Source organism: Tyto alba, unplaced genomic scaffold (genome assembly GCF_018691265.1).
Source record: "Tyto alba isolate M040663 unplaced genomic scaffold, T.alba_DEE_v4.0 Super-Scaffold_1, whole genome shotgun sequence".
Taxonomy (NCBI): Eukaryota; Metazoa; Chordata; class Aves; order Strigiformes; family Tytonidae; genus Tyto; species Tyto alba.
Window position 1 is genome coordinate 31,259,316 of NW_024881261.1, and position 18,891 is coordinate 31,278,206.

The 18,891-nt window shown below is 38.7% G+C and overlaps 1 protein-coding gene and 1 long non-coding RNA gene across 14 annotated transcripts in view; one reads left to right on the forward strand and one right to left on the reverse strand.

Moving 5' to 3' along the window:
* LOC116961882 overlaps positions 1–2,195 on the forward strand; it is a 75,082-nt gene extending 72,887 nt beyond the window's left edge. For all 4 annotated transcript variants that reach the window (XR_004407196.2, XR_004407192.2, XR_004407191.2 and 1 more), the window contains one exon: positions 1,997–2,195. This is a non-coding gene — a long non-coding RNA (uncharacterized LOC116961882). The remainder of the gene's footprint in view (positions 1–1,996) is intronic.
* LDB3 (LIM domain binding 3) overlaps positions 1–18,891 on the reverse strand; it is a 127,418-nt gene that overhangs the window by 63,201 nt on the left and 45,326 nt on the right. For all 10 annotated transcript variants that reach the window (XM_042794838.1, XM_032994110.2, XM_032994107.2 and 7 more), the window contains exons 4-5: positions 8,373–8,448; positions 475–881 (exon numbers count right to left, since the gene is read on the reverse strand). In XM_042794838.1, the coding sequence (XP_042650772.1) occupies positions 475–881; positions 8,373–8,448 (483 nt within the window). The remainder of the gene's footprint in view (positions 1–474; positions 882–8,372; positions 8,449–18,891) is intronic.

Sequence of the window (18,891 nt, forward strand, 5' to 3'; positions counted from 1 at the left end):
TTTTGCATAGGAAAGCCAATACATTAGTGCGGGAACTTTAGCAGGACACTTCAGTAGACTAGCATGTCAGATTTGATGGCCAAAGCCATTTCTTTCCAGGAAAGTACCACAGATCAGATCTGTTTTCTAGCAGCTTCTATAATGGACAACAGCGATACATGGTTACTACATGCATTAGTTTAAATTGCTAAATGCCAGAACCCTGAGATGCTCACAGTTCCTTCAGCCATAGTGTTCCTTCTCATGCTCTGGTGACTATTGCCAATCCATATCGCAATTCAGATACCAAAGACCAAGAGTTATTCTGTAATGGTACTGTATATATGTTTTGGGGGGTAATGGAAAATTTAATGGTTGTTCCAGACCTTAATCATGATTACCAGATGAATGCACAATGGGGTAGGTACGATTACATTCATTTTCCAGCGAATTCATTACTTATTGAAATATTAAATATTTTACCATGTTACCTACCCTCTAGGAAGTCCACCTTCCGAAGCCCTTCGGTTGAGACTTAATTTATGCATCTCAGCCATTTCCCTTAGAGTCTCTGCCGAGTAAAGGCCAATAGGGTTGTTATACTGCCTTGCGGGGCTCAGCTGGTGGCTCGGACTATTGCCATCGGTCAGTACGGGGCTTAGTTTTGAACCTAGGTTACTCTTTGCAGGTGAAATGTCAGGAGTCACAGACTGAGAGGACATGGAAGATCTAACTGTGGTAGTCTTTAAGTAGGAAGAGCTATTTGAAAAGCTGATCTCTTGCTTGTTGAGGTAGCCTGAAAACGTTCCATTGGTTGCTAAAATACTACCCATAGGCCCAGTCGCCGTGTTAGTTAGAGGACTGAAGGTTGTTCTGTTGCCATTGATTTCCCAAGCAGGTTCCTGTAGTAGCAAACATGCAGGCCAAGAAAAGAAAAAAAAGAAAAGAGCAATCATAGAACACATGCAAAAATAACATATCTGCAATTACTGCTTTCTGAACTTATCGATAAACTTGCAATAAATAGATTGGGGCCAAAGCATCCAACCTTTCAGGGAAGATTTTCAAAGAAACACATTGTTTCAAAATAAGGGAAGCAAACCATACACTGGGTTTTAGTCAAAATCAACAAATAAAGCTTAACATTAAAAGAGCATTTGCTACTAGTCAACCTCACAGCAATAATTCTATATAAAGACAACACTATCCGTTAATTTCTAGAATAATTAATAAACCTTAAACATTGTCTTGAGGTCAGAATCATTTGAGATAATATACAAACATAAAAGTCAATGCTGTTATTATAAAAACATAATGATTCTAAACCACACCATTCTGTTTTCCATGACTCCACATTACTGAAGCCCCCGCGTTGCATTGCTTTCCTCTGCTCTGGTTCATGCTAATTAGGCCATGCAGCACGGTTAGCAGATAGACCAACAGCACTCGAGAACAGGTACTGCTCAGCAGACAGGATGTTTCTGTTCTGATCATTTCTGCATAATTTCCACTGGAGGAATGTGCACATGAGTATGTAGAGGATGAGTGTACGATCCTACGGTCATGTCCCAGATAATATTCCTAACTAGGACAGCAGGATGTCTTGTCTTAGTCAAAGTCACAGGAATCTCTCCTACAATAGCTACACCCAAAGAAGTCTGGGCTGGTGCTCAAATTAGAAACATTCTACCAAAACCTCATCCTGGAAAACTGCAGCACCATGCTTCAGTTTCATAAATGATCTGCTATTAATATACAGCTTAGTGAAACAAAAATAAAAGGTAATACCAAAAAAAGAAAAATACTGCTTTTCCAGCAACACAGCGCAGGAAATAAGTTGTCACATGGGTTCTGAGGAAGTTTCATGTAAAACGTCTGTGTTCACCCTAAAACACCCTATCACTGCTTCAACCTCATTCTGGTGTGATGCCATCTAAATCCCCGGGCCGGAGGGTACTCAGCACTTCCCGGGAAGCACTGAACACCCTTAGGGTTAAATTGCCTCATTTCCTTCCAGCTACTGGTGGCGTGTAGGAACCACAGTTCTATGCTTTTTGGAGGTCTGCCTACCTGTAATATGGACAATTTTATGGGAGGAATACAAACTCCACTTTCAGGTGGGTATTTTATACCTTTACACTCAGTTTTCTTTAACTTCTAAAGGCTCAGTGACCAGAACATGAATAGCAAGATTCTAATATTGATTATTTTTAATGTCTCTTTAACGCTTGCCTTTTAAACCTAGCATCCTGAGTGCTGGAACTCATTAGCACATGTTTTAACATAATGAATTATTTAGTTTCAAAAGCTGTTTTATTCTTCTCTTTTGTTTGCCTGTAATTACGTGCTTTGGATTTAAAAAAACAAAAAAAATCTATAGCTAAGGTACCCAATAAACTATTTGAATGCTTGGCAGTTTACAGATTTCTCTAGAGCCATAATATCAACTTGTAGTTTATCTCAGAAGCTCCTGGCTCCAGCCTAACTTGGGCTACCTTGCTTTTGCTACAGGAGAACGATCACTTCAGCCTCTCCCTCCAGACCTAGGTATGCTGCAGCCAGAGCTGGTACCCAGATGCTGTGATGCTCACAGTTCAGAGGCCCACAGCAGTGCTGGCAGCATGCTGCAGTCCCGCCCTGGGGGACAGGCTCAGGTGGGGCCGTTATCCCGAAGAAGGGAGGGAGCCCACCCTCTGCCCTCAGTGGAGCCAGTGCAAGAGCAGGTGGTGGCCTGCAGTGACATTTCGCTTCATTTGGGCTGGCACTGTTTCAGTTGCCATCTTTACCATCTTACAAGCAACCCTCCCCCCCACACCCCCCCCAACCCCAGCCCTTGCATGAAACATAGGCCTGAGAATAATTTGGCCTCTGATTTTCTACTTTTGCTAGTGTGGGTTATCAGTCATTTACTGATTTTGTTCGTAAGGTTCACTAGAAAGATAAATATTTTATACTCTCCTCTTGGATTTTTCTATATTGCATATTTAAGTTTAGAGAGATTACACTTGAAAAAATCAAGATAATATGGCCTGATTAATTGAAATTAATTGCAAAAATCCCCCTAAAGGTCTAAGGACATAATTAATCATAACATTAAACACATTTAAGAAGTTTCGAATCAAAAATGCAAGGCAGATAAAATGAACTGAGAACATTTTTCTTAGTAATAAACAGGAAGATATTTTAGCTGGCATTAATAGCTGCCTGAGGCTGTAGAAATAGATAATACTAAAAATGTTTTTCAGACTATGTCTTTTTGAGTTGCATCCTTCAGTCATACCCTGACATCGAACACAGCAAACAACCAACCTTTAAGTGGCCTACTGCAAGCTTCCAAGTATCGTTAAACAACTAGAAAACAGGAATTCTCTCTAAAAATGTGTTCCAAAAGAGGCACAAATGAAAAAGACCACGTTCATAAATTAAGTCACCACTTGTGCAAATGAGTTTTACATGTTAGCATAGAGGGACAAAACAAATATTTTTAAAAATACATAGAGGCAGTAGAGAAGAAAAGGATATGCCAGAGTTGTTTCTGTTTGCCACCCTGAAAACTCTGTGGCTTTAATCTAAGTTAACTGTTGGTTTCCTTTCTAAACCCCATCACAGAAGGACATGCAAGGAGATCTGATTGCAGAGTATCAGTTTCAACTGCTAATGAGAGAAATGTCACATATTTCCTTAATCCTAATTCATTTTTATAGTTTTGGAGTTTCTGGACACTAACAGTAGGCAAAGAGAAATTTATAAGACCGCCATAAAAAATGATGGTTGATGATTTTGCGCGCCTTTATGACATGAATGGAATTTTGGTTTCACTCCTCAAATGATTTCTAGCTGGAATACCAGCATGCTGGTAACTCAACACTAGAATTCCTAGGATGCCAGCGGTGCCAGGCTAGCATTTGCCATTTTGAGTTAATATTCATGGTAGTTTTAAGGTAGTTGTTTTCCTTGTGTTCAGTGGGAAAGGAATGAAACAGGAAGTGCCCAAGAGAGCAGCTGTGTAACTTCTAAAGAATTACCGTCAATAATCAGTTTATTTAGGTCTTTCCTTCTGTGATTGACAAAGAATCTCTCATTCAGTTCATTTCTGGTAGGATATTTTAGAAATGTTTTTCTCCAGTTTAGTGGCAAAACCAGATCGATGCAGCATTTCTGCAACCATTTCTGAACGTGAAGGTCAGATTTCTAAAACTGGGCAGCAGCACAGCTTTTAGCATTACATCACATGAAATGCAGCCAGCAGTAACAAACGTCCCCCTGTTTCCCATCTCTCTCATCCCATTCTGTTTCAGTCTCTGTGGCTGGAAAAGCAAGCTAACATTTTAAACTGTGCAAGTCTGATGCTGCCCTTCAGCCGACCAGAAGAGGAGGCTCTGACACTGAGCAATGGTCTTCGTCCTGCCAGAAAGATGCTGCGATGGTGCAGCAATCCCTTACTGCGGGAGGGGGAAAACTGTGTTGTCATTTCCCAGTGTAACGTCAGTGAATGAGTTTAAAACTGATAAATGTAAAGGAGTCTCAAACATTTGGGAATAGAAGGAAGTTATGAATCAGCTCAATGTCCATTCTGAAATATTATTATTCTTTTCTTTATAAATATTCAATTTTGATGAAAGTCAAATGCTCCTTCTTATGTATCAGAGAAGTGAGAAACAAATTTATATTGGAAGATACAATACCAGTTGTTTTTCAGGTCCTCTTCCTTTAACAGCCCATGTTCTATTTATCTATTGCTATGACCATACAGTCTTTATTCACCTTTTGCAGTTCTGGGAGAACAATTTTAACAATACACTAAATAATTTGACGTTCCAGCATGCCCAAGAAGCACTTGTTGCTTTAAAGCTTTTATAGAAAGAAGGAAATGGAGGGACCATGGCATTAAATGGCTCTGCTCAAAGACATCCAACAAACAGCTCCTGGCTCAGCCAGCTCTTCCATCCTATGATCTACTGAAAAAGTCAGTCACCTCTTTATCTATTTTCCCTTAGCCACTCAGGTTCCCAAACTTGGCAGGAAACAAATCATAAACATTATGAGATCCTCACTGGGACTTTGAAATAAATGTGTTGAGTACTGTTTCATAAACAGGACCATACAGAGTCATATTATTAAAATCAAAGAGACTGTCTTAATACCTTTATGCAAAGGGACAAATGTTAGATCTATGCTTAGCCTTAAAGCTTCAGCTTGAACATTCTGAACTGCGCTTGGCTGAATCTTCACCTGTGTTGTGCATCTCCCCACCACCATCCCCCCAGAAAAGCTGCAGGAACTCACTGGCTGATGATGGTTTAGTTTCAGTCCTTGGACTCACACTTACTCTCCTTGTTACTTGAATGCTTTCAGCATTAGTGATGCCCTTTCTTCCAGCTATGCCACACCTGTGCAAAAGACTTAACTAAATCTTTTGACTAAATCAAACAGATTTGACTGAACTACACACAAGTAGTTTCAAGTTTGAGATTAATGTCAGATAAGGAAATAGTGAAACTGCAAATCAGTTAAACTTTTATTTCCAGTAATAGCCCTACACCTCAGTTGACACCATACTTATGGTTGCAGAACCTGTATCAAACATAACATCCATCAGCTCAAGAAAGAAAGGAGAGAGTGTATATTACTTGTGGAATGTAGAAAAATGTCTACCATGCTGAAGAACTCTGGGATTTTTATACCTTCCTTACATCTTTATAAAATAATGTGTGCTTATCTTTCTAAAACACAAAAAACCATGACCATAGCAGTCAAAAAAGAAATACATGCTTGAAAATTAGTGGAAGCTGCAATCAGATCAGCAATCATGTACAAGAGAATTTATGGTTTAAACTAGACACTGAACTTGCACATGCAGATTTTTAGCTAACGTTGCCATGCCTTAACCTTGACTCAGGGAAGGGTGAGAAAAACTTCTCTCAGCATTTGAAGACAACACTGTCATGACTGTCTTGTAGGGTTTTTTTCTGTTTTTTGAAACACAATCAAATTAATTTCATGTGAACCATCAGTCTAAACACTGTCAAGCAATGATGTGGAGGTTGCAGCTTCTGGCTGTATGTCACTGAATTCTTGTTTCTGCAGTCATACTGTTACTAGAAATAATAAAGGGACAAGCAAAGAAATGTTGATCTTTAAAGTATATTTACTGGAACATACCTTATTACAACATCTCCATACCACTGTTTGTATCAGTAAAGACTTTTTATTCTGGATTTTGAGACTTCTCCAATGGCTGAATGCCTTCATCCCCTTCCAAACCACCCTCAGAGAAGAATTATGTTTCTTCAGTTAAAAATTACTGTTGTCTGCTAGTGTGTACTAGTGGCACAAATACCATTCCTCTTGACCTGCAAAGGGCCTTCCACTCCAGCACCCTACTGCTGCCTCTTCCCACTGGGTCAAAGACCCTACACCCTAGACCACCTTTCTGAATACTGCTAGATACCCTGTTTCTCACCATGCCTTCTCTTAGATGCCACTCTTTTCCTCCAGAAATGTTCCGGTAAATCTCATTTCCAGCTGCAAGTATTGCCTTGGAGCCCATTTGGAATAGGCTGCCTCCAACAGCTCCTATAAACCTTTCCTAAGCACCGTTGTGCAGAATGCTCAAGTGTGAGACCACATGCTCCTGAAAAAGGGTTGAGTTCTTTCATCCTCATCTGTCTCTGAAGAGTTAAAATAGGAATTGTAAAGTGACTTTATAGCTTTCATGCCAAAGGCACTTTTAGGACCTTTTAAAAAAACCCTACAGTGCCCAGAGTTAACTTTTCTACAGGATGGATAGTTAAGGGAGAAGAATGTTTTTTGTGGTAAACAGCTTTGAATACCTATGGTAGCAATTTTAAAATTGACACTTGGCAGGGAAGAAATGCACCTAATACGGAATCATGAAAATCTGATGGATAAAAGCTTTTATGTGCTGGTGGTAGAAGTAGGAAAATTTGTCATACCTGCACAGGTGCTACTGAGGGTCCCAAAAGACAGTTGTCAGTCTTGTGTTGGTGAATAACTCTCAAGAGACATGTCTACTTGCTTCCTTGAAAATTTAACAGCATTCTGTGTAGTTCTTGAGGGAAAATAAGTACTCTCTCCCCCTTCCTGTCCCTATTACTTTGCTGGTGCAGTCGAACATCAGTCTAACTAAAAGAATGATCCATCATTTTTGTTCTAGTAATTTCACAGTACTGTTTGGTGACACTTTCAACAACTTTCTCCAAGGTAACGTTTAAAAAACCATGATATAAACAGAAACAACTCTGAGCAAGACAGAGTCTTCCTTGCCAAAAAGTTTACAAGATCCAGAGCAAAATAACACTATTTCTGTCTCAACTAATAAATGGCCAGACAGGTTCATTTCAAATTTGACAAAATAAAATTGATTCAAACTATTCTCTCCAAGTGTGTTCTCTTCTGTTAATTTTAACATATTTTCAGCGATTACAAGGATGATGTTACCTTCTGAGCTCTGACTCTAGAAAGCATGGTCTTTATAAAAACTACTTAAAATTGATCTATGGAAGTCAGAACTGCCAAAACCAGTAGAACATCACCCCATGTATTTTGATCTTCAGTATTTCACATTTATACTACATGCTAGGGATGAAACTGGCACACTCAGAAGGGGTAAAGTTTCAGCAATGGAGATTTTACCTCCTCTCCATTTATCTAATTAAATGCGTCAGCAATACAAATGTCCTACCCAGTGCTTGAGCCTAAGGGTATATACCATCTTTCAGGTATCCCCGCTCCCCAGTGCCTCCCCAAAGATACAGATGATGAGTTGCCAGGTACAGGCAATGAATGCTGTTTATTCTAATATGAACATTTATTTTATGGGAGACAATGAGCTTTGACAACAGAAACCAAGCCATCCGTTTCCTCTGCCACTGGCTGTTATTCATTAAATTGACTTATCCTCTTTATTTTTTATTCTTATGCCTTCTGAATAATGTGACAAGAATGCAAGATGATGCAAGCTTTCAAATGCCCAAATATCCTCTTGCCAAGTCAGTGTCTTTTCAGCTGTAATCAGGATTTGGAGAAACTGAGGCACGGTCTAATGGTTTTTCCCCAAGAATCCACAAAAGCAAACGTATGTTTTAAGAAACTTTGGTAGCCTCTGGCAGCCTAGATGAAAACTAACTGCTCAAAATGGGTTAAGCCAGATCACATCGGAGGATAGCTGGATGGTTTGGCTCTGGCTAATCAGAAATTAGCAAAATACAGATCGCTAATACATTGCACTATGGCAGTTTTGCTGCCTGTGCATTCATTCAAAGTTTATTTATTTGAGGTGGGAAAAAGCTATTTTCTGTAGTAGGTATTTACCTTCACTGTGGTAGATAAAAATGGTATTTACTTTGGCTGAGGAGAAATGCATCACATACCTTCTGGTGGGGAATTACAGCCCTGGGAGAGTCAATTCTGGGTGCTGTGGTTGAAACTGGCACTGGACGTTTAGATCTGGGGACCCAAAGAAAAAGAGATTAGCAATGTGGACTCCAATTTTTCAGCTCAAATTTAATGCAAAAATGCTACTTCATCAGGACTGAAAGCTAAGCACAGCCTAGACTTTTTCTAGTGATCATCATGCTCCTTCTGCCTCCTTATTTACAAAGGTCTTAAATGTGAGAAAAAGTTTGATATAGTTTCTCTGACTGATGAAAAGCCACCAGTTACGGAAGCAGCCTCTGACTTGAGAGATCATCCATTTTCCAGTACCTTGTGACAAACTGCATTTTCACAGATGACAATCAGCCACAACTGGATAAATTCAGGTTTGGGCACCACTCTGGAAAAAGGGACTTAGAAGTGTTTTAAAATGCAGAGACTAAACTTCGGTACTGAGACGTTTCAATATCAAGTCCTCAGAAGGTTATTATTTAATAGCTTAAACTGCATAGCCACTGCCATAATTTAAACCTCTCTGCAGGCAGAAACATGGGCTTCGTTTCAGACAATTTAGTTTCAAAAGGAGCAGACCACTCCTCAATTAACCACCATCCACTCCAAATGCCTGCCTTCCACCTGTATTTGACAAATACACATACATGATCATTTAAAAAAAAACAAAAAAAAAATTCCACTTAATATGCTTTCAAAACACAGTCTGCCCTTTAATTGGAACAAAACAAAGAAAGCACAGTGACAAATACTAACTGAAGCACTCTAAGACACTCAGGTAAGTGAAGATGTATTTGTGGGAGGTTTTGCGACAACCTGCATAGCACTGAACATCCCCCTGAAATCTTTCCAGTACACATAGGATCACCAGAGAAAATGAAATGAAAAATGTAAAAATAGTCAAAAGAATTAGAATTATGCAAGTGATACAGATCAGGATTATGCCTGGAATTCTCATCTTTAAAAAGTACATTTTAAAATTAGGACAGGTACAAAAATGAAATAAAAATACTTTAAAACATACAAATCAAGTAGAATTGACTGAGACATTTGGAATTGTTTGCTTTAGACAGGTGATGAATAAGGGAAGACATTACAGAGGCTAAGAAAATAATGAATGGTAGAAAAAGGGAAATAAAGCTACATTCCTGGACATTAAGTGAAATTGAAAAGACAACACGTATAAGACTGATAAAGGCAAACATTTTTTCCTAGAGCACTTGATTAACCTGAGGTGAAACTCATTGTTACAAGGCATCATTGAGACTATGAGAATAACAGGATATCAGGAAGGATTAGGTATTTATACTTACAACAAACCCCCCCAACAGTTGCTTTAAATTGGGTAAAAGTAAGTAGCCATACAGATTATCATTTTTCATGGCACAGCTTAAAAGGCTGATAGTGGAAGACCTTCTGTGTGAGGTTCATTATTTCCTTACTGAGGGCTGTGTTGCACTTTCCTCTGAAATACTTACCAGAGGCATCTATCAGAGACAGAAATCTGAGCTAGACAGAAACTGGGCTCATCCATAGTGGCAATCCCTGCATTAATACCCAGGTTCACATTGAGCTGTGTATTTAGCTTTAGCTACCGCCCATAAAATATTTCCATAAGCAGAAGTAAACAAACAAAAAAACCTAGGAAAAAGGAGCAATCCTTACAGGAACTGGAACTGTAAGATTTCCATATAGAAGATATGGAAATTACACTACTTTGACAGCTGAAAACAAAGACAATGTAATAGATGCCTACCTCATAACAAGGTACTATGAAAATGAGCACCATTTGAAGAGACAATGAAAACTGTCATTTTGTTAAACAGTAGGTAATTAACCTGTGAAATTCACTGACAGAGTATTCTTGAAACAAGAGGCTAGAAAACTGTAAAAGGCACTAATGTTGAAACTCACAGTTGGGATATATCACAACATACTCCCAAAGACGTAACTATCTGAGAAATATATACCTTCAAGTTCCAAGAACAAGAGTGAATCACTAACTGCCTAGAACAAGCTTTTCTCAGGTGAGTTAATAATTGATCTTCCCTCAGGAGTGAGTGCCGTACCCTTCTCCCATCCGCTTCAGCTTAAGAAGAGAAACAATAAATCATATTCATGAAACACACACGTATCATGAAAGACAGCAAAAAAATAACGAGAAAAAAAAAAAAAGAAAATCAGCTGCAGCTCAGAACACAGTCAGAGTTACTGGAAACTGACTGGGACAATTTATGAACAAATGGGGAGATTCTGATCCTCCTTCCATTGGTGTCGTTTCTGGGTACACTCAGTTATTTCTGTGAAGTTGCATGGGGGCACCTGGGCATGCTCGAGACCACAGCCGGGCAGAGCAGACACTGAGTGTCCCCTCTGCTCTGCTCACTGCTTGTGGACTTTAGTGCCAAAGCTGGCCAGAGCTGTAGGTGTTTGTCACCTTCAGATGTATGGCAAACAATCACGTACTGCATGTCTGATTCATAACTAGAAAATACTTGTATTGCAGCAAAGGAATTTATTTACTGCACTACTCCATCAATTCTGTTGCTTATTGTATGTCTATTTTTCCTCACTCATTACCTGATCACAGAAGATGATGTTAAAAAGCTGTATTTCTTCCACATTACTGATAAGCTACATCTGTCTTTCATAGTGCTATCCAACCACAGTATTTATTTCACACCAACTTTGGGGTTTCAAGATGTTCCTTTAAAACAATGAGCTTCCCACATAACACTGCCCTGGATGGTTATAGTTTTGATACTTAAAAACAGAATGATGAGGCTTGCTAGATTTAACAGAGGCTTGAACCAGAGAAAAGGGCAGAAGAGGTGAAGTCAATTTGTGGAATGAAAGTGTATGCACTTACAGAATAAAGTGATTATTTACGTAAGAGCCATTACTCCTCCGGGAAAAACATCTGCAAGTTCAGGACATACTTTTCTCCTCCCTGTCTTGCTAGATGAATCAAATCCAGCAGCAACACAAGACTACTTTCTGAGTGATAACGGTGCTGTTGTGAATGTGTGTGTTCAGGTTTACATTTTAATCCATTGATTGCAAAATTATTTTGTTCCAAACACTCAGGGAGTGTACTGGCTTAGCAGGGCTATGAGGAGGATGAAAGTCCAAATTTCAGAAATGACTGTGATAATTTTAGACTTGATGTTGAAATGTTCCAATCAAGATTGGTTTTCTGAGGCAATCAATTTGATTTCAACTTTTAGACATTTTCTTCTATATTTTCAAAGTTAAAGACAAAAACTAATTTCAAAATGAAAACTCAAAACAGTTTTAATGATGTCCAAAATAGATCATTCTGGTATTTTTTAATTTCTCCTTCTTTCTACAGATACACCTCTCCCTCAATACTGGTTGTTTTCTTTCTTAATGAAGTTCAAAAACAAGATGGACGCATTTTTGCAAAGCAATTCAATTTTGATAGCACGGCTGATATGGCTGTCCAAATTTCTACTTGTTCCCACCTACCTAAATATATCCTTAATTGAAGAGCACTTGACTTCAATCCTGGTATCTTTGCACTCACAACAAAGGTTCATTAGGAGACAACTGCATTAAGAGGAGCTGCCTGCCCGAGGAAGGGCTGCAAGAGAGTTCTGTTTAACCCATGTCCTTGGGGGAACACAATACTGTACTTGCAGAGAGGTGACATGATCTAAGAGATAATTGCTCTTTTCCATCTTCATGTGGCTTTTTTATATTTCATCTTTTCACCAGTCAGTGTCTATCTTCTCTAATTCTCAGGACAGCTAAAATCAACATTTTTTTCTCCTACATCTTATTACACATGAGCACTTACATATACCTTGTTGAGCATTTTAATAATTGTAGCTTAATGTTTCAAGCACTAGAAAATGAAAAGGGGTCAAGTGCATGGAAAGGTAATAAAATAGATTAGATTAGAGTTAGAAATGCTTAGAAAACATTTTACATACTTTACTTATCACATAATTGAAATGAGTCATTCTGGAGTGGAGTGGGTGAGCACACAGCAGGATGCAAAACAATAGAGCATGTAGAATTGGGCTTCTGATATAGATCTGTTTTAACGTAATAATATTCCTGACAACTTGGCAGGGGGGGGAGAAGAGACATAAAAGGGACAGACTAAATATTACTCATGGTTATCAATTTGAGGTGTCCATTTACTAAGTGCTAAGATCAGTAATGCATCAGTTAAATCTTCAGCTAAACGGTGAAATAAGTAGCCACACAGAAGCTTCTTCTGGTTTGTAAGTCTTGCACAGAAAATCTTGAGTCTCATGATACCACAGTTTCATTCTCTAAGCCCTGCCTGGGACATCAGCAAACAGCCTTTGTGACTCCAATGAGAATCATGAAGACAAGCCCCTGAACATTTCACAGTACTTCAAATATAACTGTGATCACTTTGGGGCTGGGATGACACTTTCCCTCTCTCAGGATATCATCTGTGACTGCAATAAAACTGAAAATTATTTCCATCAGCAGCTTTGCTCTCTATATATCAATGGCGAATGCAAATATTAGCATTTGGCTGCATGGCTGGCTTGTTAATTATTTCCCTGCATTGTGCTGCACTGGGATTGCAAGACAGACAATTATGCTTTCCAGACCTAACGTTCATACCCACAGCATATACGGACAAAATCTTCTTATGCATAAATGACACCAACCTAAAAAGAAGCTGCTATCCAAAAAAACCTATGAAAGAGAAGTTTTTTTGAAGTATGTAATACCCATTTTCCCTCAGAAGGGATCCGAGCCAGGGGCAACCACAAAAATTATGGGATAGAAATGGAAAGGAAAAGGGAAGAAGCCTTGGAGATTTTTGGGAAAGGAAGGGACCTGGAGACAGTATGAATAAAGCTGAGATTTTTGTAAAGGGGGATGTATTAAAAAATGTTGGAGAGGCAAGTTCTACTCATCTGGTCTTTCTCTGACCCTTTCTACTTCTGTGGCGCCTGCTATGCAAAATCCCTTCCTTCTTGAACTGCCCCACATTCTGCCCTCCAGCCTGTTCCCTGCTGAATGGAGCAACTGGCTACCGATGCCTCCATCTCCTTAGCTGACTCAGTACCAATCCTAAAATTCCTCCACCCCAGCAGCTCCTATGGGCAAATGGGGAGGCTCTGCCAGTATCCCTGCAGCTCTGCACCACGTGTGACAGTTCTCCAAAGGGCACTAAGTGTGGATGCTGAGCATATGCCTGGAGCTCACCCAACGCACAGAGCAAGCTCTACACTTCACCTCCATGAGGCATGGACACCTTTTTTTCAGGCAGGTTATATTTCTTGCTGTCCTCTTCTTCTCATCTTTGCACTATTTTTAAACCATTTCCAAACCATTCTTCTCCTTATTGCTACCAAAAACTCAGGTAACCCACAGAGAAATGTGTACTCATCCTCAGGAAATTTCATCCAGTTATAGAACTTGTTTATGCTGCCTTGGACTGAGTTTGTATCTAGAGGTGTATTGCCATCACCACTGTTGAAAAAATACATTAATCTATATCAAAACCATAACTTTTTTTTTTAAGTACTAGTAAGTAGTTCATAAGAATTTGAAAATGAGCTTGCTTTAATGCTGAATTACCAAATAGATCACTGTTATACAGTGATCTACTGTAGCTCACAAAAACTTGTTGACATCACTGTGTTATCATTCAAATCCCTCACACAGCTAAGTTGCTTTGTTTTAAGCTCAAATATGACATTTTACTAGTTTTGCTTGAGACCATTCATCCATAGATTACAATCACAATGCTATTTACCTGAATTTTTAGTGTTAACCCAATCCAAATTCACATTTGACTTCATATTTCATTATGGCAGCTTCGCACAGCTTTTCTAGTAATCTATACTAACTCAATTTGAATAGCATAGGATTCACAAGTAAAATACATTTTAAATAGGCTGAAACAGGATTCTATTGGAGGGAGGATAGGGGTTCTTTTTACTTTCTACTTTCCATTAGATGTTCCTCTCAAAGCTTGCTTTAAAATAACAGCAGAAACATTAAGATGAATAGAAGTGGTACTTTCAGCACAGTGCAGGCAAACCCACAGTACTTCAAATACTCAGAAATATATAAACAAGTATTGATTATAAATAGGAGGCCACTATTCTCACCTCAGTAATAAATTGGCTAAATGCAGAATTTGGATTGCCTAGCTATAGAGAATGAGGTTGCAGAAACAAAAGCGAGAGGCTGAAATACAATCAAAATTATCAGAGAGGGATCAAAGCTCAATGATATATAACCTTCAGATACAGTGTTCCACTTGCAATCTCTATGCATAGTTACTTATTAATGATTTATTATATTGATTATTTATAATTACTGAGAGATGATAAAAAGAAATTTATTTAAGGTGAACATAAAAATAGTAAAATAACTTCTTAGTTTAAGAAGAGCAGAAAAAAACATTTGGGTGATGAAATGATCTAATAGCATAGAGCAAAGAATTAGCTATTATTAATAAAGAGCAGAAGAGGCACTGAATAAAGATTCAGTGTGTGTATTTTGCCTACCATGCCCTTGTCTTGAGATGTGACTTAACTCTCCCTCTTAAACATAATAAATAACAGTTTTGAAGAATCAAGTATCAAATATTTATATAAGTTCTTTAGCTGAAGAATATCTGAAGTGAAACATAGTGATTCTCCCTGTTTAATGCCTGTGACGCAGACAGTGTACCTGAAACTTAGACTACCCCCATTCAAATATCATCAGGCTCCACTGTAGTCCTGCAACTGTTGGCTTCTTAAGAGCTTCCTTAAGGGTGAAAGACCTTCAGGTACAGGTTTCAGAGCAGCCCTGGGGACTGCTGTAGTGCATCACCCTAAAGAGCCAGCTCCAGAATCAGGGAATCACAGGTGAACTTCAAAGAGATGATGATTCACAAAAGAATAATATAAAGCTTCGTAACTGCCTTCAATTCATACAGAGGAGTTCAAGTGTGTCCAAATCCAAACAGATTTCTAATACTCTGCAGATGAAGTCTATTTTTCCACTTGCCACTCAGTATTTTCTAAAAGCAAAAGCCTAACGCAGGATACTTTGAACATCTGACCACAAATTACTTCCTTTAGTTTCCTGACGCTCTTAACGAAGCATATTTACTTAGCTGATTTTCCTGTCATTCCTCTTACTTGAGATGTGGACCTTACAGTGTGCGTGCTTTTAGAGCATTTCTAATTAACATATACGGGAGAGAAAAATTAGCGAACATGGATAATTTGTCCTCAACTACAGTCTGCCTCATTTAGGCCTTCACTTTTTCTGTTTCCAAGCTAAAACACTTCAGTGAGCTTTCCGTTAACTCCTGTATCTGAGACACTTTGGCTGAAAGCATAACTCTATGTCTTAAGACTGATAAGTCAAGAAAGTTAGCCAGGACTTGTCAGAAGGATTTGTTTCCTTCGGAGGTACTCAGGTGCTGTTTGCGGTTGTGATTACAGTAATGCAGAGACATCATGGGCCAGCCTGTACCCAGTGCTCAGTGTGGCCATGCCGCAACAGACACCAGCCAGGGAGGGCACAGACACAAAGAGGTGGCCAGCTCCTGAAGACGCCTGAAAGCCAAGCAAAACAGACCTTGGTGTATCTCTGCTCTTACTGTAAGAAACAATGGGGCCACCAGTGATTAAGATTTTGTGAAAAAAGAATGTGGCCTGACAGCTTTTATAGTGCCTGGTGGGCAGGAAACACCACAGTAAAAAGAATCCAAAGGAAATTACAAACCTCACATGCACAAATAGCACATTACAAGATTGATCTAGTAAAGCCTTAGTATTTTACCTGATTGAATGATTCCTCATTCTACTTCTTAAAAATATTATATCATCCCTTCCAATTAGCTTCAAGTGTGTAATTTACATTTTAACATGACCACACTTAAGCTAATCAGTGTTAATCAATAAGAAAAGATCCTAGCCCTAATATGTTGCGACCTTCCTGTGTGCTGTAACATTTTGGGTAATGTATCAACTTCCCCACTGCAGAATGCAACCAGTAACTGTTTGTCTGAAAGGTTACAACTGTCACGTGTATTTAGTAAATTGTGTTAAGCACATTAACTCTGACTAGATGTGACCATGATACCCATCTTGGCCTTTCCATGGTAAGTGCAATAAGTGAAAGGATTCACATGGAGATTATCTTTAGCTCATCCAGAGAATATTTCTCAGACAAATAAACCAATGATTTTTAATCTCACTTCTAAACTGGTATTTGGAGGGAAAAAAAAAAAAAAAAAGGCAATGTGCACTCTGAGAACAGTTCTAACTCCCAAGTAGAATCTTGTTGTAATGAAAACTTCATTGCCCTTTATTTAAAGCCTTGGCATATATCCACAGTTTCCAGGCTCTTTTCTAAAACTAATAAGGACACTTTATGCAGTGAGTGTAAATAGCAGTCCACTCAATTAAACTGCTCATGTAAGGAATATATTTATATTTATTTCAGTGACTGACATTGATATTTTATTCCATTTTCCAAGGAAAAAGCTGCTCATTAATTTTAACAGCATTAAATGTTACTACTCAAAGACAGTAACTCATAGCCCTATCCAAATGCAGGCCTGACATCGATTAACAAATCCCACTGTCCTCTTGTACCTGTGTACAGAGACAAATGGGCATGCAATGGGATTCACCTCTATTTTGCAAGGAGTGAGGGAGTCCCACCCCTCTCAGCTCACAGTAGGACATGGTAGCTTCCTTAATCCACTATTAGGATATGCCTTTTCTAATGCTTTGAGCACACAGCATCATCAGAAGTTTGGGGAGGAAACCTTGGCTACTGGAGACAGATGGCTCTTGAAAGTTCTACTGTCACATGTCTACACAAAATGAACGAACTAGTATCACATGTCACATCCACCATTAGTGTTCCTCTCCTTTTTTTCTACTACTCTGCTTTACATTTTGAATTTATACCTACTGTGATTCAGCAAAGCATGTGGGCAGCTGTTGAGTACTCTGCTTTTCTTATCTTTCCAAAGGAAATATCTCTCCTGAGTAGAGGTACATGCAGTTACCTGCAGACTAAGGCGCTCACTGAGTGAACTGTGGAAGGCTCCAACACAGACTGTCCACATGGTCACAGATCTCAGTACTTGGTCAAGTCTAGATTGTAACTATTCCAGTGAACATCACATGGAATATCTGACACTGCAACAGCTTTGAATTTACTTCTTTCTGATATTTAGCCAGTATTTCATTATTTTAACCTTTAAACCCTGCCGAGAAGCATATTGGCATATTTAAACATAATTTCTGTAGAACTCAAAGGAATGTATTGAAGGACAGAGCTTCATTTATTTATTTTTTATTTTTATACTATTATTTGATTTTTTTAAGTGTCATCTAATTTCAGCCTATATTTCAATGGCAATATCAACATATTGCTAGTGGAAAACGTGATCGGAGTCCATAATTCCTAGTGAAATGTTATCAAATGCAAATGGCACATCTTGATCAACACTTAAGGCCAAGTTGTTAAATACTGTGTTCTGGTAGGAGGCAGGTATTCATATCCTTAATCCAGTCGGACATGGTCACAACCATCTCACCTCTGCATCCAGTAATTCAGAGATCCTTAATGGACTCTTGATGTGATCCTTGTTCCCCAAACTTTTAGGTGCTGCTATGCTAGCTAGAGAGTCCCAGGTGGGATGCCCGAGTATAAAAGTGTTGCTGCCACCTCATCCAAGGAGCAATGATTTGGTACTGGCCATTCAGTTTCCATAGTTATAAGATTTCAGTCAAAGGCAGGAACAACCAGGAAAAACTTAGCCACTCCAAGAATGGATTTCAGGAGATATATCCACAGCGCTGAACACGAACACTAGTAAGTTATCACTAGCATTAGTGTTCCTTTCAACAACAACAAAAAACAAAATAAACAAACAAACCAACCAACCAAAGAAAAAAACCAAACCACGTCACATTCACACAGGCTCAGGTTCTATGTAAGCAGTCCCTGAATGAAAACATCATTAGTCTGATGAATGTAATGGAATCATTCAAAGAAGTGAAAAAAAATTCCAAATCCATATTTTCATTTTCTGTTTGCTTTTACTAATCATCTCCTACAATACTTTCAGGAATTGTTTTTACAGAATAGTCTGGGTACCACTATTTCAGGCCGTGCTTTCATCAATATTGTTTATATAGATTTAATTTACTCTTAAACTGGGACAGATACCCTCTTCTAATTTCTCTGAATATAAACACAGCCTAAATCTGGTCCTGATTTAAAACGTACCCATCAGCAGACCTAAAACATGCACAGAATTGGTTACTATTCACAGCTTCAGACAAAAGAAAGCAGTTTACAATAACCACTGAATTCCCCTTGCTTGCAGTTTGCTGTCACCACATGCTTTATTTATAGTAGGCCTGAAATAAATACTGCAGGATCAGCCATCTTTTGGTGCTGCACAAAAAAGGAAAGCTATTAAATATTTACTGTAAGTCTCTCATAGCTTCAGCTCTG